Raw genomic sequence first — 23564 nt, forward strand, 5'->3', positions numbered from 1 at the left:
TTTCCTTCCCGCAAAAAGCCTGTCCCTCTGAGCTCTCTCTGTGGATTTAAATTCTTCTCCTCCCTCTCCAGAGTTCCACGTTCCTCATCTCCGCAGCGTCACGTGAGCCCGCTAAGGATTCGGGGCGCTGTAGTTTTCGCCGCCGGCCTCGAGAACTACAACCGCCTCCCCCCGCCCCCACACGCGAGCAGCCGCCACTCGCGCATGCGCGGAGCAGCGAGAGGCCGCCATTTTGGAAAGCGGGGGTTGGAGCCTTTTCCGGGGGTATGTTTTACCTCAGCCCCGCGAGCATGGCGGTGCCCGTCTGACCTCAGGGAGCCCGCTGGAAAAGCGAGCCGCGTCGTCCGTTTGAGGTTGGTGTTGCTGCCTAAAAACGCGGCTTTGGAGAGGATAAGAGTCAAAAGCGCGGGTCGGGGGTCGGGTGTCGGGTCCGCGTGAGCGGGGATGCGCCTGGGGTCCCTCGAAAGGATCCCTTGGGACTCTTGTCCTGCGCTTCCCGCTCGCTCTCTGGCGCCGGGGTGGCGGGGTCGGGGCACGTTGTTTCCAGCCGGGCGGGTGGGGGGGGGGTGCGTGACACGGGAAGAAGACGGAAGGCCAGACCCCGGGCTCGGTGAGGGTTGGCTAGTAAACACGCGGACATTCTGCGTGAAACGAGTGACATCCCATAACCTGCGCCTGGTGGGCGTCCCTCAGAAAAGGGCACGATTAAAATAGCACGGTGACACAGTGTCTCATTATTAACCCACAGGGAGACTAAAAAATAATAAAAATTATAAGATGCCTGTTGGGAATTATGTTCTCAGATAAGCAAGGGGCTGGCTTTAGATTAGCATATTTTACTGGCCTGTTCGTTTGGTGATTGTAAATATGAAATTTAACATACTCCGATTGTATGTTACTAACGCACAAGGACAACATTATTTTGTTTAGTAACCTGCAGCTAAACGGATGTGCTTACTAGGGTAGCAGGCAGGGCTGGATTTAGGTTTGATGAGGCCCTAAACTACTGAAGGTAATGGGGCCCTTTATATGTCCAGCTGTCCTTTGACAACAACAAATTGTCGCTGTTTTTTGTGTTGAATATATGCCATATGGTAATTTATGGATCTCATAGGATCTCTAAAGCCATTTGCCTACACAACACAAAACACTGTTGCTGTATGTAGGTTTTCTTTATTTTTTTGGGGGGGTCCCCAAGAGAGTGGGGCCCTAAGCTATAGCTTGTTTAGTTTATACGTAAATCTGGCACTGGTTGCAGGCCCTTCCCCATGATTTCTGACTGATTTTAAAATGCAGCCCTTCACTTATGTCCCACTCTCTTTCTCAGGGAAGAAATGCGCAAAAATGGAGCTTTACAGAACAATCTTATATAAATAAGTTCCATTCTGTTTCATAAGACGGCCACAGTTCGGTAATAGAACATCTGCTATGTGTGCCGAAAACCCCAGGTTCATTCTCTGACATTCTCATGTAGGGCTGTGAATATCCCATGCTTAAAAACTTGGATTAGGTAAAGGTAAAGGTACCCCTGCCCGTTCGGGCCAGTCTTGCCAGACTCTAGGGTTGTGCGCTCATCTCACTCTATAGGCCGGGAGCCAGCGCTGTCCGCAGACACTTCCGGGTCATGTGGCCAGCGTGACAAAAACTTGGATTACTGCTGCAAATAAATGTTAACGGGATAGGCAACATGATGTTTTCCCTATGTTTTTTTGAGATAACTCCCATTGTCCCTGACCTTTGGTTGTGCTGATTGGGGCTCATGGGTGTTGTAGTACAACAACATCTAGAGGACACCATATTGGTTACTACTGGTGTAGCCCCTACTGTGCTAGATGGGTCAATGGTCTGGCTGAGGGCAAGGCAGCTTCCTATGTTCCTAATGGGGATTAGTACCATCTAAGCGTGCGTAGGAGTGCAGCCTTAATTAGGAAATGAGTCAGGTGTAGGTGGAGAAAAGAATGAGTCAGGTGTAGATGGAGAAGTCAGGTGTAGGTGGAGAAGAGTAACTGATAACATGCTGTAAACATATTGTTTTATTATTTTAAGATGCTTCATGATGAGGGTAAGCCAAGATACCTTGAAAGTCAAGATGCATCAGCAACAGAGCCCTATTCTAAAAGGATGAAATCAACAGAAGAGCCTTATGGTAAATCCTATGATGGCTTGCAAAGATTTCATGAAGAAATACATGTTAAAAAAACCCATAGTGGGTTTATTCCTTTGTCCATTTCTGATGAAGAGGCACAAAATGAAAAAGAAACTGCAGCAGTAAAGGCATTCACGGGTAAAATACCAGTGTCATCAGAGCCTTCAAAGTCAGTAAACAATACTGAGATTACAAGAAACAAAAGTTTTTCTCCTCCTTCCAACACCAATATACGTAAAAACAGAGAAGACAATGACTTCATCAAAGAGCATAAGAATGAAGAGAAAGAATTATATAGCACAAGCAAAGCCTTTATTGGACCCATTTATAAAAGTAAAGCTGATTGCATACGTGATCAAAGGAAAAAGAGAGAAATCGTGCCTAAACAGGCTCTCCCTGGTGATGTGCCAAAAATAGAAGATGAATTGTCCCAATTCTATAATGAAATTGATCAGCTTGAAAGTGAAAGTGATGAAAATCGTTTTGATGGTCACTTACAGGGGAGAGAAACAAATTCACTTGGGGAATATAATACATGGAATCCAATGGCTTGTGTAAATTCTCAAGAATGGTCCTGTAGAACATCACCTGGTGGTGATCAGTGTTTTTATAATAATGCACCAAGTGATCGTAGAATAGGCAGTGAACAGTATCCATACAATGACCCATCGGGTCACAGGAGTGACAACAGACGGTGTTGTAACAATGAAAGAGATGTATGGGAAATGAGACAATTATGTAACAAACAGGATAGTTCTAGATTCTGGAATGATTCTGTGTCTCAGTTAAGGCCTAGTTGGCAAAACACGCATCCTTTTATAATACCTTATGGCCCACCACCTCCTCAATTCACTCCTCGTTTTAATTTTCAGGAACCTAATTCCTCATCACTTCGTTCAGATACTTTCCATCCCCCAAATGTGGGACCATTCAAAAATAGCCATATTAACATGAGTAGTGCAACATCTGATGAAAATAATGCCTATCATTTTAGTAATCATAATATACAGCCCACCAGAAATGGATATAACATGCCTGATGGACACATGGATAATGGTTTCTGTGAAACTCGACCATGTTGGAAAGAAATTAAAACTTATCCAGATGAAGGATCAAGCAACGTTTCTCAGCAGTTTCCAGAGGGCAAGTTATATGAGTCACAAAAGCTGCTTCTGATTTTAAGAGGTCTTCCAGGCTCAGGGAAGACAACATTATCTCGGTAAGAGAATGACAACTTAATTTAAAGAAAGAAATCTGTTTTGTTTGATTTATTGTTTGTTGATGTTTCAAACATCATGGTCATTTCAACCACCAAAAAAATTAATTAATATATATATAAATACAACATTAAAACAATATCAACCTATCTATTTGTCTATATAGAAAGAAAGAAAGAAAGCTGAATATTTTATGTTGTAGACTCTTGTTCCATTAAAACATTTTTATTTTTTGAGAGCAATTCAAATCACCCAAGACCTTTCACTGATGAGACAGTAATCGTTAAATGGCATATGTGTTAGTAATAAATTTTGCTTTTTCAGTAATACATTTGACGACCATTGTTTAAAAGTTTAAAGCGTAATATTGTTTCTATTTTGTAACTGAAGTTTTGAGTTGAATAATTCCATGATTGCATATTGTTCCTTTTAGTTTGTATTTTATTGTATTCTTTGTATACTGTACTGCCTTGAGAACTTCAGTTGAAGGGTGATCATTGTTGTTGTTATTATTTATTAAATTTGTAAGCTGCCCTTCGTCTGTACATCTGAGGGTGGTTCACAGCATACAAGATAAAAATACAAAATGCATAATAAAAGCAAGAACAAAAAAAGCCAATAACCCGTCCTTTGATATTATTATAACAGTTATGACAATGATAAATAATGGGTTGTCTCTAAAGTTGTGCTATGTGAATGTTCTGTCAGTGCAATGATTTCTGCTTGAACAATTCAACATTCTTCCTTGCTCTTCCCCATTCACATGCCCTAAACTTGTTGTAACGGTCCCCCAAACTCTCCGGAACCAATTTGGGGAAGACATGGATATAGGAGGGTGGGAAAATTCAATTGCTTAAGCATAAATCCTTGCAGAACGAGTGCACCGAATACCATCCATTATTATTATTATTTAATCCTGAAAACTCCCAGTGATTGAAGCTGATTTTGAATGGTGCTGATATTTTTTAAAAAACAAAAATATTTGAATGTCTCCTCTTACTTTCTATTGAGGATCACAAGATAGGGGTTAGGATCTTAGGAGTCCTGACTTTGAATTTCAGCTCAGCTATGGTTGATTTGGTCTGAAAGTTCTTATCCAGAGTTTTCCCCATGTATGATAGCAATAATGGTAGTTTGGTGTAAGGATTAATGCATGTAGGGCTATAAAGAGTACTTGTTTGTTTCCATGCATTTTAAGTTTAAAAACAAAACATTAAAAGTAGAAACTAGGTACAACAAAATAATTTTGTGTCACCTTAATGCCAGGCATTTACTATGGCTTTTGTGGACTATGGTTGGGAGATTATCTATTGAGAGTTTCTTGTGGCTGAATTTAAAACTGCTCCTAGTCATGGAGCATTCTAGGTAATAAGGTTCTAACTTGTGCAGATTGGCTGACCCTTCAGTGTTTTATGTTCTATGAAGCAAGTCTGGATGACCCCACAGTTGGTCCATCAGGAGTAGAAATTCACATCTTGTATCCTCCGGGATATTTTTTCTACAGTCTTTGTGGACTGAAAGGAAAATGAAGGAAGCCAGGAATATTTTTTGCCAATATTCTATGGCCAGTTTTAGCAAGTGAGCTGATGTAGAAGTTTTCACTAGAGAAGTTTTGTGCTCTGGGCTTCAGGGAAGGTGTGAAATGTAGTGAGATAAATATGAGGTTTATAAATAGTTGGCTTTGCAATGCAAACCAAAAGTACCTCCAAAATAAATGAATAAAGTGTAATATGTTTTGCTTTCCAAAAACAAGATTTGGCTATCTTGTAATAGTGTTGCCTTTTCCTTTAACAGTATTCTGCTTGGTCAGAGTCGTGATGGCATAATATTCAGCACTGATGAATACTTTCGGCAGAACAATGGATGTTGGTCATATGATGTTGGTCAACTAGGTGCTGCTCATGACTGGAACCAGAAGAGAGGTGTGAATATATTAATCATGTATAATTTTGTTAATGATATACTTAAAAGTATGGATTTATTGATATAAGAGTTTGTGGTAGAAGATCCACCAACATGTGCAGTTGGTAGCCTATTCCAATATACAGAATGGATACATCTCTTTTCCCAAGACTGGACAAATGAGCCTGTGGTTGTCAGATGCAATAAAGGAAAGAACTCCTCCGCCCTTGATAGTTCTGGGGCATGTAAAAGTTTAAACAGGGTTTCTCATGTTCCTACAGTAGTAGGAAAAGTTACATTTTCTGAAATTCTTTTTACGCAGTTATGAAATGCACATGAGCTCTACTCAGCCCCAAACGCAACAGTATCACTGTCACACTATTCTTGTGTACAGGAGCTGGCTTGTCTTCTCTTTGTAGATGCAACCATTTTGACTTGCAAAGGCCACTTTGTCAATTTCTCACAGAAGTCTCTTTATTTAGAATTACTTGACTAATGAACTAATCAGTTTTGGTCAATTGTGAACCTTGGTGGGAAAGAACAGATAAGGCAGCTATTGGTATTATATAGGAAAACTTTGCCTCTGACCTGAAGTTGATTCTAATGAGATCCACTGAAGAGGAGTTTGTTGTATTGTTGGCAATTTTATAGAAGACTTTCTTTTTCTAACCTTGTTAATTGAAGCAAGTGATATTTATAATTGCTGTTTGTATAATTTATTATGATTTTATTGCAGCAAGACAAGCAATGGATCAAGGAAGATCCCCAATTATAATAGACAACACTAATACACAAGCCTGGGAAATGAAACCTTATGTAGAAGCGGTAAATAAAGCAGCATATTTCTTATGGAAACTCACTTCCTTCTCAGTGAGAAAACTAAATGAATTAATCAGTCTGATTTTATTTTTGACATAATCTACATTTTGTATTATCCTCAGCTTATTATAATTTATGTATGTTTCTGTAAATCCTAAGCCTTTTTTCTGGCAAAATACTGTTTTTCAGTCTGCTGAACTTGCAGCCCAATCCTATGCATCTTAGTCAGAAGTAAATTCCACATATTTAAATGGACTTGATAGGTGTATAAAATAGCAGCCTTTATCAGAAAAGCTAGTTTCTTATACTTTATTTTGGAAGTTACTACTCTGTCACTATTCTTTTTATAACCATAATTCTTTATCTTTGTTTAGGCTCTAGAAAAGGGCTACCGAATAGAATTCCATGAACCAGACACATGGTGGAAGTTTGACCCAGAAGAATTAGAAAAGTGAGGTCTATGTTTTGGTTTTATTTAAAAATACACGAAAGCTTTAAAGTTTATTATTTTGGTTATGCAACCAGTGAGTCAACTTTCGAACAACGGCATAAATCAACTTGTAAGGCTTCTCCCTACTTCTTCAGCATTAACCCTGCCACTAACTGTCCTTTTGACAACCATTGTATGCGCTTGTCTCACTGAGGATTGTGTTCTGCACACCTTTCAGTTTTACCCTCCCCTTTTCTATTCATAAAGCTTAGTAGAAATGAATGGTAATAACAGTCTGATGAAGCTTACAAAGCTTTCAATTTTATTTTATTTTTAATAAGGCTGCTGCTAAAAGCATAATGGAAGTGCATTTTATTTGGATCTGACAAACTGTTCTGCTTGCAGAACAAAGCTTTCCTGCCTCCTACTTTTTCACAGCCCCTGAAAAGTCACTCCTGAAGGGTGTGGGATATGACATGGGTGAATGCTGTGAATGGCGGGCTGCAATTGATTTAAATTGGAGACTTGCCCTTTTGTGAACAGAAGTGCCTTCTGCATATTCCATCACTCCACTGGATCTAAGCCAGTATTTATAATTATTTCAAGAAAGCAGTAAATGGAGTTATTGGGTGCACCACCTAAAAATATAACCTAGATTAAAATATTGTCAGACTTTTTTTAGTGTTTTCTCATTCAAACTTAATTTCAGATCTTCAAGAAACTAGATTGTTGAACATGCATATAATTTCCTTAGGATCATGATGATGCTCATTTAAGTGACAGGGCTGGTGGTGGTAGGTTTTGGTTTTGCTCTTTAGTGAAAAATGACCACTGGGAAACTACAACTTTGCAAAAAGGAATAGCAAAGGAGAGCAGCAGCAGCCTAATCCTTTCTGCCAAAAATTGCTGTTTGCCAGCTGTCTTTCTGCCCATGAGCAAAAACATATAGGAACCTGCTTGACCCTGGACAAGCTTCTTGAATAAAGACAATTTGAAAGCATTCTGAGAGATTCTATAAATTGATCAGACTTGAACTTCATTTCTTGTTTCTGTAGGAGGAATGAACATGGGGTCAACCGTGAGAAGATTGTTCAAATGTTGGAAAGATACGAATATCAAATATCAATACCCATTGTCATGAATTCGATCCTGCCTTTTCACAAAACTTCACAGTGGCCACCTCCACAAAGAAGACAGAGGTGGGGAGCCTCTTCAGACTTGGAATACTTTCAGTGTATCAAATAGCCGATAACTCAGGGTATACTTGCTAAGGCTAATTCTCTTTTCAGAAAGCAAGCTATAATAAAACACAGCGTTAATAAATTGAAATTTTAAAGCCAGCTTAACTCCTAGTGTCGGATTGTTTCCAAACCATTCTGCTACTTTCTTTTGAGGGTTAAATAATCTTAATGCAGATAATTATCCCTTGGGGAATGTTTATAAATAATGTAAATACATGTTTAATATTAAAATTGAATGTTAAATATTTTTTAAATATATATTTGTACTAATCTTGGTTTTGATTAAGCCCTGTGACAATGTGGATACACCAGGTGGTTTATCATTGGATTTTGACACAAGAGTTTTTGCATTGTAAACTGCTGAGCAGTTTCTTTAAGAATTCTGAATAGAATATAATGATTTTTTAATAAATGCAGGTAACCAGAAGAATAACTCAGTATATATATAGGTGTTGCATTTGAACCTTTTTTTTACTGCTTTCAATCGCAGTCCAGTTCTAACAACTTTATACCAGTTAATTAAGTTAAGTTTATTAATCACATGTTGACATCAAGCTGAAGCTCACTTTTCCATTGCCATTTATTCTTTGAGGTTGTTTGTTGTTCAGTCAGTCAGTTATGACAGTAGTAGTCTAGACCCTGCCCTGCAATTAAAACCTGTGACTTCAAAACATTAGCATACAGTTTAAATGGAATCCTGATAAGTTCAGTTCTTGAGATTTTAATTTGAAGATTACATTGTCTTTTTCTAAGTTCACACTATTGTGGTATGTGAAAGTTTGCTTTTCTTGTTTGGTTATGCGGCTTTGTCATGAAAGAAGCAATAAATGAAATACATTGAAAAAGCTGGAACTGTATACATATATGTGGACATTGGAACCAGTTACTTAAAACCACATTACATGAACTATGATATAGGCAGTAGCCAATTCATCAGAAGTTTGAGGCTGAGCTGGCATGAGGCTTAATTATTGTTCTAATTTTGGTTTTTACCATGTAGTGAAAATTTACTGAATGTTTGCCTCTTTTATTGTCACCCAATTGCTGTGCTCTCTTGTACTATTGTTTCAGCAATCCATTGTCAGTGTAATACAATTAGTGTCTTGAGTCTAGCTTTATGGTTTAAGTTGAATGAAAATATTAAAATACCAGTGTGGTCCATTAGGGCTCTCCTGTTGTGGGTTGAGAGGTAACTCTTGGGAATATCAGGTAGTGACTTTGTCTTAAAGCAACCTTATTTGTCCTGTTCTACATGGAAAATAAATCTAACATAAAAGACGCACTTTCCATCTCTTGATAAAGAAATATGTTTGCATGACACACAGTTGAAAAATCTTGATTTTACATTCAGAACATTTTTGTGTTTGCTCTGGAGACATGCTTTTGTCAAACTTGTTGGTATCTATAAATCTCTAAACAAAATAAAAACGGCTTATATCTGCTTTATAAATATGTATTCTTAGGAGGCCATTGCCATCTTATTTCAGTATTGCTACTCAAAAGTGCCTGCTTTGGCCCTTTGGCAACTATTTCAGCTCTGCATTGTTTCCATCTGAGAAAGCACAGTGTAGTTATCTGTTAGTTGCACATATGCTTTTCATGGCTTTAAAGGGCAGTAGTTGTTGGGGAGGCAGAGATAGTTTGCTACGCACCTGCTTATTTGGAGATAAATATTGCTCACCCCAGGTGAGCAGAGAGACTGCAAATTACTGCTACTATATGCAGATCACTTAATTGTCAAAGACAATTATGAAACCTGGTTTTGAGTTTTACTAATAAAGGGCTGTTAATATGAGACCTTTGTGGAGCAAGACAAACTTTAGGCTTCTGTGAAGGAAAATGCTAATTGCTCATATGTATGTAAATGAAAATCTGATGGCTGCACCAGTCACTGTAGAAATCTCAACTTCTTGGCATAGCTAGGAAAGGATTTTAAAATATGTCAATCACATTTGCAACTTTTGCATTAAGCTAGCTTACACAATTAAACAATATAATGCTTTTTACCACATTTCTGTAGAAGCCACTGAATCACTAATACAAAAATAGCCTCATTTAAATAGCTAGGATTATAAACTGTGGTCTGAGTGTGTAAATAATTGGTACCCAGGATGTTCAAGTTAAAAATGTTCCTACAGTTTGCCTCAAGTACATTTCTCTCCCTCTTTTATTGCTCTTTAACATGGAGATTCAACATTCGTGCTACTGCATTGTGGTCATACAGTCCTTAAAAAGGCAGGATATATTTAAGGATATACTAATAATTGGCACTTTGGTAAATACTGTGATTTAGTAATCATATATATGGAAGACCAGCAACTTAGTATATTGTGAACTACTATGGAAGCTCCATTGGAAATGCATGGCTGCTGCAGAAGAGCACGAGAATGACCAACATAACCAATAAAGTACATGCATATTACACGTGCCTCATTTGAAGAACGCAACAAGAGTTGCAAAACAAGTCAGCTTTGGGGAAAGAGGCTGAAGACTCCATAGAATAGATTGGTTGTATGTTTTCTATCATTTTGCTCTTGTGTTCAGAGCCCTGCTCATTTGCATGGGGCTTACTCATGTAGTTTCTGCTACATTGCACCAAGTTTGCAAAAATATCATAGTGTGTGTGTCAGCCCTGGAATGGTGATCAGATATAACCAACATACTTTTGCTACTGCGGGGGGAAACTTACATAGTTCCTATAGCTTTAAAGGTTAGTTAACAAAGAGATGATTTCTGTGGATGAAAACCAGACTTGCTCCACCTGTCTACCAGTTTTTAAGATCCTGCCTTGAAGCAAACCCTCTAAAAAACTGCCACAAGACATTTTCAGGGAGCCTATGGAGTGTTCCATCCTTAAGTGGATTTTCTTTTTCTTGTGCTTTAAGTGGAGGTTCTGTGTCACATACACAAGGGTTTTAGATACTGGTTTATGCTTTGCTAAAGTCAAAATTATTCAAATGCTAACTTATACTGTTTAACAAATTACTCAGTTACTAAATCTGGAAAAGTAGAAGCCAGATAGTAGCCATGATCTAGGGGTGTTGGCACAGAATGTATTCTTTGTGGCTCCTACCGCACTGAAAATTTCTGCAGGCATCAGATGTGGATATTCACAGCCATGGCAAGAGACTGAAAGGCTCATTCTCACATAGCCTGACCAGAGTTGATGTGTGTGATAAATAAACCTGTTACGTCATCTGGTAGATCGTTTTATTTGAGTTTTAATTTTTGGCTTTGTGTAGCAAGCAATTACCTGCAAGTGAAGAGGGTATATCTCTGGATCTACCCTTATTTGCCCCACACACTTAAAACCTGAGTAGGGTTGCAAATGAGGTTACATGGATATGCATATGTAGGAACTCTATGAGGTAGGTAGGATGTTCAGTTAAAGGTAATTTCTTGAATCTTAGTTATAAGAGTCAAGTGTGCTAAGCCTTTTATCTTTTTGAATTATTTCTTCATAGGTAGCCTTTTTATCTGATAAGATTTGCTGTATAGGTATGTAAACAGCAACAAATTACCTTTGTTCGGTTTGATTATTCAAGGTTTTTGCTAGCACAGCTGTTTCATTTTTTAAAAAAGATAAAAGGGCAGGAGAAGATCAGAAGCTTGCTGTATAAATCAGACTCGTCAGGAATAAAGCCTTTAAAATATTTAATGTTTTTGTTCAGTGACTTGCATGTGTTACGCTTTTTAATGTGTATTTGTGAAATGTGCATGTAAATACTTTTTAATAGAAATTTTATTAAATCTAAAAAATTGAATGATATTTTGCTGCTTAATTTGTTTGCAAATGTTTCATTTTGAATGTTTTCCAGTAGTAGAGGTTGCTATGAATATCCAGTCTGGTGACTTTTATACGTTAAATATATATATATTTAACAATGTTCATTTTGTCCCTTGATTGCTGTGTCGGTATTTTGAGTACAGTCATACCTCATGTTACGTCCGCTTCATGTTACGTTCTTTCAGGTTACGTCCCGCGGTGACCCAGAAGTACGGGAAAGGGTTACTTCTGGGCTTTGCCACTTGCGCATGCGCAGAAGCACAAAATGATGTCACGCGCATGCGCAGAAGTGATGAATCACAACCTGTGTGTGCGCAGATGCGCCGCTGCAGGTTGTGCTCTCTTCATGTTGCGAACGGGCCTCCGGAACGGATCCCGCTCGCAACCAGAGGTACCACTGTATCTACAACAGGAATTGTAAAAATGTCTCACTTTTAGTAACTGGCAAGGTGTCTTTCCCCATTGGTGAGTGGGATGTGTAGATGTAGCTCCACCCATTCATCAGCGTGATGCAGTTACATCATGTAAGTGTGGGTGGATTGTCCTGCCAAAAGTTGGCATGATTTATCAACAATCAGCCTGCATTTCCTCCTTATAGCAGGCAAGGAGCTACATTGTTCCTAGTCATAAACATAGAGAAACCTTGTGTTCATAGTTCCTGCATGTTGCTGCCATAAATTTGGGGGGGGGGGAGCAAGAAATAACTTATGTTAACCAAGAATGAGTAGTGTTTTGGGAGGGGAACTAACATTTCCAAGATGGCCTTCTTGAAAGTGTAATGGTAATGAGAGAGAATCAAGTACCTGATCTAGTGAATGAAAATGAATCTGCTCTGCACAATATCTTCCAATACTCACAATGTGTGAAGAGGGTGGGCTGTGGGTATAAAAATGGTTGGTGGTGAACTAATTGCTTGGTAAGGAAGTAGTAGGGTTTTAAAAAATTCTACCATGGGAAAGAATACATATTTTCAATTTGATTTTGATCCATTTAGGATGCAGTCCTATGGTCTGTGTCTCTGGGGCAGCAGGACATTGTTGACCTCCCTCTCCGTTAACAAGGATGTCTGCTCCCAGAGGCCTCTTTGTTGCAGCTGTGGAAGCATCCGGGGCTTTGTACTCTGGCAGCCATAGGAGGCAGATTGAGTCGCTTTAGATGAGGACGCAAAGCTCCCCTGTTCCCATGACAAAGCAGTGGGTGGGGTGGGAGGGAGGAGCTTGTGTGCTTATTTTCCTTCCAGCAACTACCCCCTCCCCTCCCCCATCTTACTTCCGGGCCGGTATGTGAATAGGAGGGCTTTGTATTTGTAGCCCTTCCACCAAGGATTCTCCCCCAGCTCCCACAGAATTGCTTTGCCCGGTAACATCAAAAAGGTGGCTAATGCAGCTAACAATAGAAATCAGTCAAAGCAAGACATTAAAATGTCAAAACAAAACCAAGTAGGCAAAGAGATGAAATACCAAATAATGCTAAACAGATAAATTAAAGTCCTGCCAGCATAAATATAACTTAAGGAGGTCATGTTAAATTAACCAAGTACTGTATTTTTCGCCCTATAGGACACACTTTTCCCCCTCCAAAAATGAAGAAGAAATGTGTGTGCGTCCTCTGAGGCGAATGCAGGCTTTCGCTGAAGCCTGGAGAGAGAGAGGGGTCTGTGCGCACTGACCCCTCTCGCTCTCCAGGGTTCAGGAAGCTATCCGCAAGCCCTGGGAGCCCGGCGGGAGTTCCCGCAGGCTCCCAAGGCTTGCGGATAGCAGCCTGTTCTGGGGTCGGGGGAAGCTCGGGCTTCCCCCAGCCCCGTACCTGGGGGGGGGGGATAATTTTTTTCTTTATTCCCCCCCCCCCCAAAAAAGTAGGTGCGCCCTATAGTGCAAAAAATATGGTAGATTGCCCCCTTTGTGTTTCTGCCAATCATACTTGGGGAAAGGTGGGACATGTAAAATGCCTACTTGGTTGATCTTAGATGGCAATAAGGTTTACATGACAGTCCTTTTGAAATCCTAGTCCCAAACAATTTAGGGCTTCAAAGATGATAACCAGTTTCTTGAACTCAGCCTGGAAATGGATCAGTGGTGAGTACAGCTGGGGGGGGGGGTGGCAGCAAAGCAGTTGTATCTCCAGAAAACTAGCCCCAGCTAGAACTTTTGTAGTAGTATTTGTACCAGCTGTACTTTCGAAATGCTTCTCAAGAGCAATCACTATGAAGAGTGTGCTGTCAGTAGTCCAAATAGTTACGGTAACTAAGGCATGTGCAACCAAAACCTGAGCTCCTCTAAGAACGGGTGCGGTTTGTGCAGCAGTTTAAGATTTTGAAAGGCTTAAGATTCTGTTTAAGATTAGATAAAGGATTATTCCTAAACCATGAGCCTAATTTGTGGGGAGGAATGTAGTTCCATCCAATATAGGCAACAATCTTGTTCCCTGTTATTAGCGATCAGGAGAATCTCTGGGATGAATCTCATTTTATTGGCCCATATTAAGTCCTTCAGTGATATGGCCTGGTTCAAAACTCTATCACCTCCTTGGACTCAACTGGAAAGAAGAGAATATTGGTGTCATTAGTGTACTGATGGCACCAGATACAAGAGATTTAATATTTCCTTTACACACTTTCAAGCTTTGTCTTTCAGACATTTTGTCAAATGAACACTAGGAATAGATAGCAAGCCAGCAGCTTGCCACTCTTCCCCCAACTGCATCTCTGTTTTTATGCAGCCATACTAAGTAATAATGCTACCCATGAATGCTGAATTCAATACATAGTCAGAATAGGCTTACTACAATTTTGATGGTTTACCAACAATCTTACATTTGCCAAGCACTACTTTCAAATAATTCCCCTTATTTTCACATCTGTAAAACAGTGGCTTAAGCACCAGAATATGTTTTGAAATCCTACAGTCCAGGTCTAAGTCATTCTAATTGAATTAGTGGGGCTTAAGAGTACTTAACTTTGACTGGATCATGCCCTTGTTGATCGGCCTGCTTTTAAAAAAGAGTTTATTACTATTTTGTTTGGAAAGATACACTTGCATCTAGCTGCTCAATAAGAATGTTTGGGCACTTGCAATCATACAACAATGACATGCCTAGGTCAACTCATGCAACATAACTGTTGGCAGAGAACTGGAAAAGTACTACCAGAGAAAAAGGGTTGTTCTAGAACTGATGTTTCTAATGGTATTTTTCTACATTCAAAAATTATATCCACCTCTAATCTGGTGGTACAATCTTTTCTAGCACCTCATTATGCTGCATATGCAGACTCAGCCTTAATTTCCCTCAATTCACTGAACCAAAAGCAAAAATTAGGCTGCAGTATTAACCTCTACTAAGGAAATGCTATATCCTAAATGTATCCTAAATACATTTATTTCTTCTGGACAACCTCGTTTTTTCTTCAACTCAAATGCATCATGTTTTGGGGTTTTCATTTTAACTAGGAACTTTGTAACTTATGCTTTTATTAAGATTATTCTTAATAATTTGTTCATATTTAGTTCTTATTCTGTTTAGGGAGTCGGTTGTAAAGAAGAAGCACAGGTTGCACAAGATGAAACAGAGGAGGAAGCAAAAGAGGAACAGAAGAATGAAGGGTGCTACCATGAAAGCTATGGGGGAAACATCAGGTGGACATTTCACTCCAAGTGATGAAGAGTCATCACAGAGTGGCCTGGAAGATTCAGAAGACAATGGAAAATCAGCATATGTGATTGGGCACCAGAATGAGCTAAAAGAATGTGTTGAGAGTGACTCTGCCAATGATAACAGTCTAACACATAGTGAGTTGCAAGAAGGAAGTGTCATTGTTTCTGATATGGTGGATCCAGTGTTGGACAATTCATTAAAAAGGAAAGCTTTTGCAGGAGACGGTAGTCTACCTCTAATGCATTTGCCATCTGTTCCTAATGAAAACAGAACTGAACAATCATTCAGTGATCATTTACCTAATGAAATTAAAAATGTAAACTTTGTAGAAGGCAAGAGCAACGACTTGGAGTATGAAAAGCACGGTTCTCTGAAGTTGGACCACGTTACTGAAAATAGTACAAAAATACTGACAAATAGGGAAGACAAAGACAAAGCTGCATCTACTGAAGTCATACTTGAACCTGGCCCAGAAAGGAAACTGCTCAGCGGTGAGGAAAAATTAGCCGCTCCTCATCTTCCTGGGCCATCAAAAAATAATGAGGGAAATACCTGGGCTTTCTTTTCTATCGACTTGGCTGACAAACAGCCCCAAACCATCTTGGACAAAAGTGATTCCAGTTTGACTTGGCCTGATGGTACATCTAAGATCATGTATGAGCAAAGGCCAAAGAGGGAGAGGAGGCCCAAGCAAGTATTTTCAGGAATGACAGGAGAATTGATTGAATATCAACCTAATAAAGAATTAGTGAAAGGAGAAGTATTACATGGGAATAACAGTATAATAGATGGCGCCCAAACACCCCAGCTAACAGAGAACATCCATAGAATGCCATGCCCTGGGACAGGTGAATTCATGACAGAACCTAGAACTAAAACCAGTGATCCAAACAATGTAAGCCTTTTAGCTACACCAAGGAAAAAAGGAAGATGCAAAAGGATCTACAAGTTGGCCCCTAGCTTTGGTGTACCCAGACAGATTCCAGTTAGAAAGGACAAGCAAGTACTAAAGGATACTGTTGTATTAGTGGAACAAGAGGAGACTTCAAGTGAAGAGGCTAGAGAAAAGAACAAGCAAAGCCTTGGCTGCTATGAACGTCCAGTACCTTCTAGTTATGATTTAGTAATAGAAACATCTCGTCTTGATGTAGAACCTCTCTTATGTACATATTCCAGCCAATTTGCACAGAAATCTATGGACTTTTCAACAAAAGTAGTCGCTCCTCCAATTCAGATATGTACTTATGTGTCTTGTAGAGCTTCATTACCTAGCGAACAGCAAGTTGTTGCTTTTGATCAAGCTGTGGAAGCTAACACAGAGAAAAAGAGGGAGAACGTATCTTCAGATGTTTCAACTACTCAGCCAGATATTTTGTGTTCAGTTCAAGAAACAGACTCTTCTGCTGAAAACTCTGAAAAGATACAAGAAGTTAATGAAACTGAGCAGCCAGAGTATTCCCCAATCAAATACGAACAATATCCTTTGAAAACGAAAGCCAGTGTTTTGGGGCTTCCTTTATCCCTAGGATTTGCACTTCAACTAGTAGAACATTTTGGTTCTCCAGGAATTCCACTGGGTAACTACTATTTTTTTGAAAAAAGAAAAAAAAAAAACAAGTAATACAATTTGGCAAGTTAGGTACTTATTGCTTAGCAAAGTTGCTTAGTGAGCCAGCCACTGGTGTGTGTGTGTGTGTGTGTGTGTGTGTGTGTGTGTGTTACAGTGGTACCTCGGGTTAAGTACTTAATTCGTTCCGGAGGTCCGTTCTTAACCTGAAACTGTTCTTAACCTGAAGCACCACTTTAGCTAATGGGGCCTCCTGCTGCCGCTGGAGCACAATTTCTGTTCTCATCCTGAAGCAAAGTTCTTAACCTGAGGTACTATTTCTGGGTTAGCGGAGTCTGTAACCTGAAGCATATGTAACCCGAGGTACCACTGTATTGCTTTGGACTTAACTTTTCCTAATAGAGACTAAATGCTTTTGGGTAATGGTTAGTGTTTAACATCCAATAAATTTAAAATTCCTCTGCCTATTTTAGAATGAAAATTAAAAATCACTATATATTCACAAAATATTGATTTTAAGCCTCCAGTAAGTGTTCCTAATCTTTGGATTTAGCCATTGCCAGCTTGGCATTAATATTATTTATACTTCAGTCTTATGTGTGGTCTCCTATCCATGGGCATTTCAGTCTACACTTGCTTACCTTCAGCAATGACATAGCCTTCAGCGGTTTCTGGAACATTAACTGAGCCCACAAACTTGGCCTTTTCAAGCCTTACGTTATTCCTTTACAAGTCTTATATACACATTTAGTGACTTCCCCTAATTTCCTTAATGAGGCTTGCATTACAATAGCAACATTTGTAATTGTAGAGGGAAATACTGCAGTGGGGGAAATTACACTGCTGTTCCATATTGTGTTCTTCTATAGCCTCAATCATGCCTAAAATCAAGATAAGTGCTGATTTATTTTAGCAGGCCTCCTCTGCCTACTTGTTTTCATAGCGGAATGTGGGTACAGATTACCTGGGCCCTTCACTTTCTGCATACTCTTGGTCCCCTTAATTCTGCTTACAAAATCCAGCTTTCAGTCTCAACACAATTCAATTATTCCCAGTCTCTTTGTAGATTCTAAAGCATTCCCTACTGCTTGACACAACAAATTCGATGTCCAGCTACTGTTTTCAGCTTTTTCTTCCCAGCTTGCTTCGGAACATGTAACAAGTCTACACGCACATACCCACAGAAGAAAATTAAGCACTACCTGTCGTTGACAAATCTATCCTCCATAAATTTGTCTTAAGATTTTTTAAAGCCACCTAAACCACCAGCCATGGCCACATCTTGTGGTTGTGCAATATGTTAAGTATGCGTTATTATAAAGAAGGAATGAGCTCTGAGGCATTGTCTGCAGGATGTCCCGGTTGTAATGCCCTGGCACCCCCTACCCAGAATCTGTCTCTAGCAGAAGATGCTGGGAAGGACCTCTGCCTCATGGGAAACTGATGCTAACTGAAAAAAATTGGGCGGGATGGACTAGGAGTCTGCATCAGTATGAAGCTGCTCCATACGGGCATATGAAAAAAGTGGATTTTTTGCCCACATAAATTCTGTTTTATACACTACTTCATTCTCTATACTGCCACACCAACCTTTTTCTATTGGCCAGTACAGTGTGTTTATACAGACACTCCCAACACTTTTTGTTATCTATGTAGCCTTGTAGGTTCACAAATTATTTACTGCAACATCAAGTGATAACTGCATGGGTGCATAAACAGTAGTTGATCTAGCCCCACATACTGATTTCTTGGATCTCCCAATACAATAATTATTTTTATCGGAATTTGTGCATACTCTTTGTTGCTAGTTCCCAAATATTTTAATGGCACGAGAAGTCAAGATATCAGTGCATGTGTGAGTCAGCTATGGGATATCTGTATTTTGCATGCTCAGGTTGTGACACTAGTAACAACTAAAATTACTAGCATGCTTCTCAGGTTATAGTTACTCTTCGTTATTTGCAGTATGTAGGTCAAATAACCACTTTGTGCAAAATCTTGTTTCGTAGACACTTTATTACCAGATGATTATGTAGTTCCCCTTGATTGGGCAACATCAAAGGAGATCTATTTACTGTGGAAGACATCTGTGGAGGTATGAATGTTAGTTCTCCAGCTACCCTGCCATGCGGATTATGTTAATAACTTACATCATGATAATTGCTCCACAGCCATTGGACAAAACAACATAAGCAGTGAAGGAACATGCACTGCTTCTTCATTCCGTCAGGAATAGCTCTATCTTGATGGGCTGTCACCCTGTAGAAAAAATAATTTTTTATGTTTTCTTGTGGCTGAAAGAAATAGAAGACTCACATTTTTTTAATATAAAAAACCCCTTTAATTCTATTTTAGAAGAAGCAGAAATCTATCATATCAAAAGAAGACAGCTCCATACCTGGTGAGTATAATCTTTTGCTTAATAGAAGGAGAGGAGGAGGGAGGAAGAGTTCACACAATTCCCAAATTATTACCAGTTGCAAAATATTTTCTGCGTACTTTTGGAATGTTGTGCTGAGATGTTTGTCTACATTTTTGCATCTGCAGATCTGATTGAAGCTCAATGAGTTGTTGTTCCTTTTAGCTACTATCTGATATAGAGTATAAAGTGGAAAGGTCTTCTGTTCTTCTGATCTTGGAAAATGCCATCGATTCTCACCTCCTTGATGCCAATTTATTTTCAGGCAGCCAATAAATGATCTGTTGAAAGGTGTTAGTAGCAATATCTGCACTGATCCCAGAGACTCCAATGTCAAAACAGTGCTGTTCTTCTAGTGCATAATCAAGCTATAGAATTAATTGCCACAAAATGTGGTGATAGCCACCAACCTGGATGACTCTTAAAAGTACAGATGGATTCATAGGGACAAATCATGCCTCTGAATGTCATTTGCTGGGGAACAGTAGCAGTAAATAGTATTATCCTGTGCCCTGCTTGTGGGCTTCTCAGAGGTGTCTGGCTGACAGGGCCCTGCGGTAGGTGTCTCCTCTTTCTGAACTGCAGAAGATTGGCACAAGGCAGAAGGCCTTCATGGCAGTGCCCCCACCCCACCCCACCTGCAGAATTCCCCTAAATACCTGCCTGGTGCCCACATTAATGTATTTTTAGTGCCGGGTAAGACCTCTGTATTCTCCCAGGTTTTAAATATTTTTAGTGCCATTATAATATCACTAACAGTTGTTATCAATATTAATTCGCTGACTCTGCTGCTCCTGTTGTAGACCCCTGAAGAAAGCAGGATTGAAGTCTCTGCTTGTATCCCCCCCACCCACCCATGTGGGTCAACTTTGACCCACAATCCATCAGATGATTGACAGGTGGGTCAGCACACCCACCTGTCAAAGTTGGGCTATGGGGGAGATTTGGTCCAGTGGAGCAGAAAGTTCCTTACCCCTGTGTTATGATGACTGGTGTGTTTCACTCTGTGAAGTACTTGACTCTAACGAATCCCAACCTCAGAGGCTTTGAAGTCATTTATCTTTGGGTAAAAATAAAATAAAGGGACTTAGAGTTGGCCTGGAAAGTTGGATGAGGATATCTGTTGTAGAGATAGAAAGGGAAATAATGCAGCAGTATGTAGCCAGACAGGATTGCATACAGCAACAGGTTGATGGTGGGAGCTGGGAACCAGCCACACTTCCTGGTTCCTCTTGGAAGACACTGATCAACAGGTATAGATAAATCCATGTAAGATTCAATTTCAGGCTGCTTATGTCGCTTTCTTTGTAGCTGGTGAAACTGCCCAAGAAGGTTCAAATAAAGATGATCAAGACAGAAAAGCATCTCCTGAAGCCAATCCATAAATGCACTTGGAAGAAGACCCTTACTTTGTCAAATAATCCGAGCAACGATGGTGGCGTGTTCTGAACTTTTGTCTAAAAATTAAATATCAGCATAATGTGCAGAAAGGTACAACATGGAATTTATTTATACACATACATATGCATGAGAAGATCTATTTCCAACCTGTGTTTCGATTTTCTGGATAACTATAGGCATCTATCTTTTCTGTAAACGAATATCCATAGACTGGGCTCCATAGGATGGTGATATAGCTCCTGCTACATTATTATCTCAGCTGCTGAGAGCAAATGTTTAGATTGGGATACAATATCATATCAGAGTGGCAAATAGTAAAAGGAACTATTTGCTTTACTTAAATAAGGCAGATTTGATAAGCTTTCAATATTGATGCTATTAAATTTTTTCTCAGATGTTGGATTCCATCTGATAGCAGCCCTACACATTACAACAAATTATGAAAGGGAAAAATGCAATGCTCGAGATCATATGACCTCGAGAGCAAGATCCCATGTCCATTTTCCTTTGGATATTGAGTGTACAAGTGCTGTGTGTGCGTACTGCACATAAACAAATCAATCTTAATCTTTTAATATGGAGGTATTATTGGCAGTAATAGAACATTTTTGCAAAGTCATGCTTAAGATGTTTACCTCCTCTTCAGATAATATTCCACAGTCTGGGTGAAAAAATTCTGGCATCTGACCACCCAGTTGGGAAGGCATGTAGCCTTAGGTTTATTTTGATTCATTTTTTAAATCCTGCGTTCCCCATATTTTAATCCATAGCATAATTGTGTCACTTCTGCCTGTATCAATTGCAAAAATATAGCCCTTTCTATCTGTTACCTCGGGAAAACTCTGGTCCATGTCCCGGTCATTTCTTACACTTCCCCAATCTCTTCCTCACTGGTTTTCCATTGTCTTAACTTGGTCCCTTTGCATCTATTCAGTTTCCTGAATGCTAAAATAATTCACCATTCTCATTGTCCTAATCATAAGGTGCCTCTCCTTAGATCAGGGGTCAGCAACCTTTTTCAGCCGTGGGCTGGTCCACCGTCCCTCAGACCATGTGGTGGGCCAGACTATATTTTGAAAAAAACATATGAACGAATTCCTATGCCCCACAAATTACCCAGAGATGCATTTTAAATAAAAGTACACATTCTACTCATGTAAAAACACCAGGCAGGCCCCACAAATCACCCAGAGATGCATTTAAAATAAAAGGACACATTCTACTCATGTAAAAACATACTGATTCCCGGACTGTCTGTGGGCCGGATTGAGAAGGCAATTGGGCCACATCCGGCCCCCAGGCCTTGGGTTGCCTAGCCCTGCCTTAGATCAACACTGGTTTCCTGTCTACTAATGAATACAGCACAAGTTCCTTGGTAACTTGAAAGCACTCCAAAGCCAATTCCTCTTAGCTCTCCATCCTTATATCTTGACACATCCCTGCTCATGACCTTTACTCCTCCACTTTCACTACTCTCACCTATCAGAAGATCTCCTGCTCCCTGAAAAGACATCGCCCCTTCCTTTTCCTTTTGCACTTTTCTATAAAGCCTTTGCACAATCCCACTATATCTCAGCTTGTTACAGAGCCTAACAATTGCATCAATTTTCTCCACTTTCTCCATTTCCTTTGTTGAATTTTTTGGGCAGCAACCATTTAAAATCTTTAAAGCACTATGTACACAGATGGCACTACATTAATAATAAAATAGTAATAATTAATGTGAAAAATAAATATTTTCTGTGTTGAGAAGTAGTGTTTGCCAGTTGGCAAACTGAATATATTTATATATTCCTCTTCCAGCCAATACAATACTTCAAAAAACCCTGCTCCCCACAAAAACAGAGTGCCCAATCTGAGTTAATTACAAACATTATCATTGTGTGTGTGTGCATATTTCATATTCTGATTGAAGGTGGCAATTGTCAAACTTTAAATCAGCACCAGTAGGCTTGGGATTTTGGTTTGATACTTCACTAGATTTTTTAAAAATTTTGTATTACAGAGTTTGCTCAGTTTTGGCTTTGTCACGGATGGACTCAAGTTAAGTCACCTATAATTAATGGCAACAACGGCAGTGAGGAGAAATGCAAATTCTAAAGGTTGTTGAAAACATGGCCTACAGTCACACTGCTGCTTTCTTTCAATGTAGCCTTTGAATTTTGTTTTGAAATAAAATGAAGCTTTGAAGAATCTTTTGTCATTGTCACTATGACAAAACAACTTGAAACCTGTGTTGTTTCATCTGTTTGCCTCTTGTACATATGGCATGAAGAAACTAAGAAAAAAGTGGTCAGTTGTGAGTAGGGAGACTGCTAAATTAAGATTATAGCAAGGACTGGGACAGTGCAAGAAATTGTACTGTCTGTATCACCCCTGCTGTCTACCCTCCTCTCCACCACTTACTCCCTTTTCCATGGTGCTGCGTCTAGAAAGGGCCAATTGGGTACTTCCTCAACACAAAGCATTCGGGTGAGGTGGCTGGGACAGCACCTGCACAGCTACTGTGGTTTGCCATGACACTTAAGATGCACTCTTTTAACTAATATATACAGCACTCTACCCACTTGTGATTCCTAGCACCTGGCATTCAGAGGCATACTGCCTTAAATAGTGGAGGTGATACGGTAATTCACTGAAGATTTGAATAATTAAAGTAAATTCAAGCATGAGGGCCATTCCCAACAGTAGTTAAGATAATACAATCATTCTAGCATTACTTGAGAGTTGCTAATAGTTGTCAGATGCTTCAGCAGTACTCATTTATTTAGCTGAAACAAACCATGTCTCTCCCATATTCGTCTCTACCACAGCAGGCGCTGCAACCTTCCAACAGTTTAACTTCACCTCCAAAGACACACTTCTCCATTGTCTCCCAAGACGGACAGATGCCAACAACCAACAGCTTCTTTAAACCAGGTGTGTGGAACCTGTGGTCCATTAGATGTTGTTGAACTACCAAGTCTCCTCAGCCGTACTAAGTA

General features: G+C 39.6%; 1 protein-coding gene and 1 long non-coding RNA gene across 6 annotated transcripts; one reads left to right on the plus strand and one right to left on the minus strand.

Moving 5' to 3' along the window:
* The first annotated feature begins 186 nt into the window (after positions 1–186).
* Positions 187–22773, plus strand: N4BP2L2 (NEDD4 binding protein 2 like 2). Of its 4 annotated transcripts, none has more exons than XM_083498867.1 (11): positions 200–353; positions 2047–3365; positions 5158–5285; positions 6002–6090; positions 6459–6535; positions 7570–7713; positions 15062–16770; positions 18770–18855; positions 19116–19161; positions 20491–21719; positions 21792–22773. In XM_083498867.1, the coding sequence occupies exons 2-10, from the start codon at positions 2047–2049 to the stop codon at positions 20562–20564; spliced, it is 3672 nt and encodes a 1223-aa protein (XP_083354993.1). In that variant the 5' UTR covers positions 200–353; the 3' UTR covers positions 20565–21719; positions 21792–22773. The 4 variants fall into 4 exon arrangements, with proteins under 4 accessions (XP_083354994.1, XP_083354993.1, XP_083354992.1 ...); XM_083498866.1 differs by having other exon boundaries at positions 20491–20670; positions 22586–22773; XM_083498868.1 differs by lacking the exons at positions 15062–16770; positions 18770–18855; positions 19116–19161; positions 20491–21719; positions 21792–22773 and having other exon boundaries at positions 187–353; positions 7570–11519.
* LOC310704937 lies at positions 16462–21496 on the minus strand. 2 transcript variants are annotated; one of them, XR_014525093.1, is made up of 4 exons: positions 21411–21496; positions 20153–20239; positions 18911–19019; positions 16462–16605 (listed from the first exon to the last, which is right to left on the minus strand). It is a non-coding gene; the product is annotated as an uncharacterized lncRNA (long non-coding RNA). The 2 variants fall into 2 exon arrangements; XR_014525094.1 differs by lacking the exon at positions 21411–21496 and having other exon boundaries at positions 20153–20484.
* Positions 22774–23564: the final 791 nt, after the last annotated feature.

This window comes from Podarcis liolepis (genome assembly GCF_965112155.1).
Source record: "Podarcis liolepis genome assembly, chromosome: 4".
NCBI lineage: Eukaryota > Metazoa > Chordata > Lepidosauria > Squamata > Lacertidae > Podarcis > Podarcis liolepis.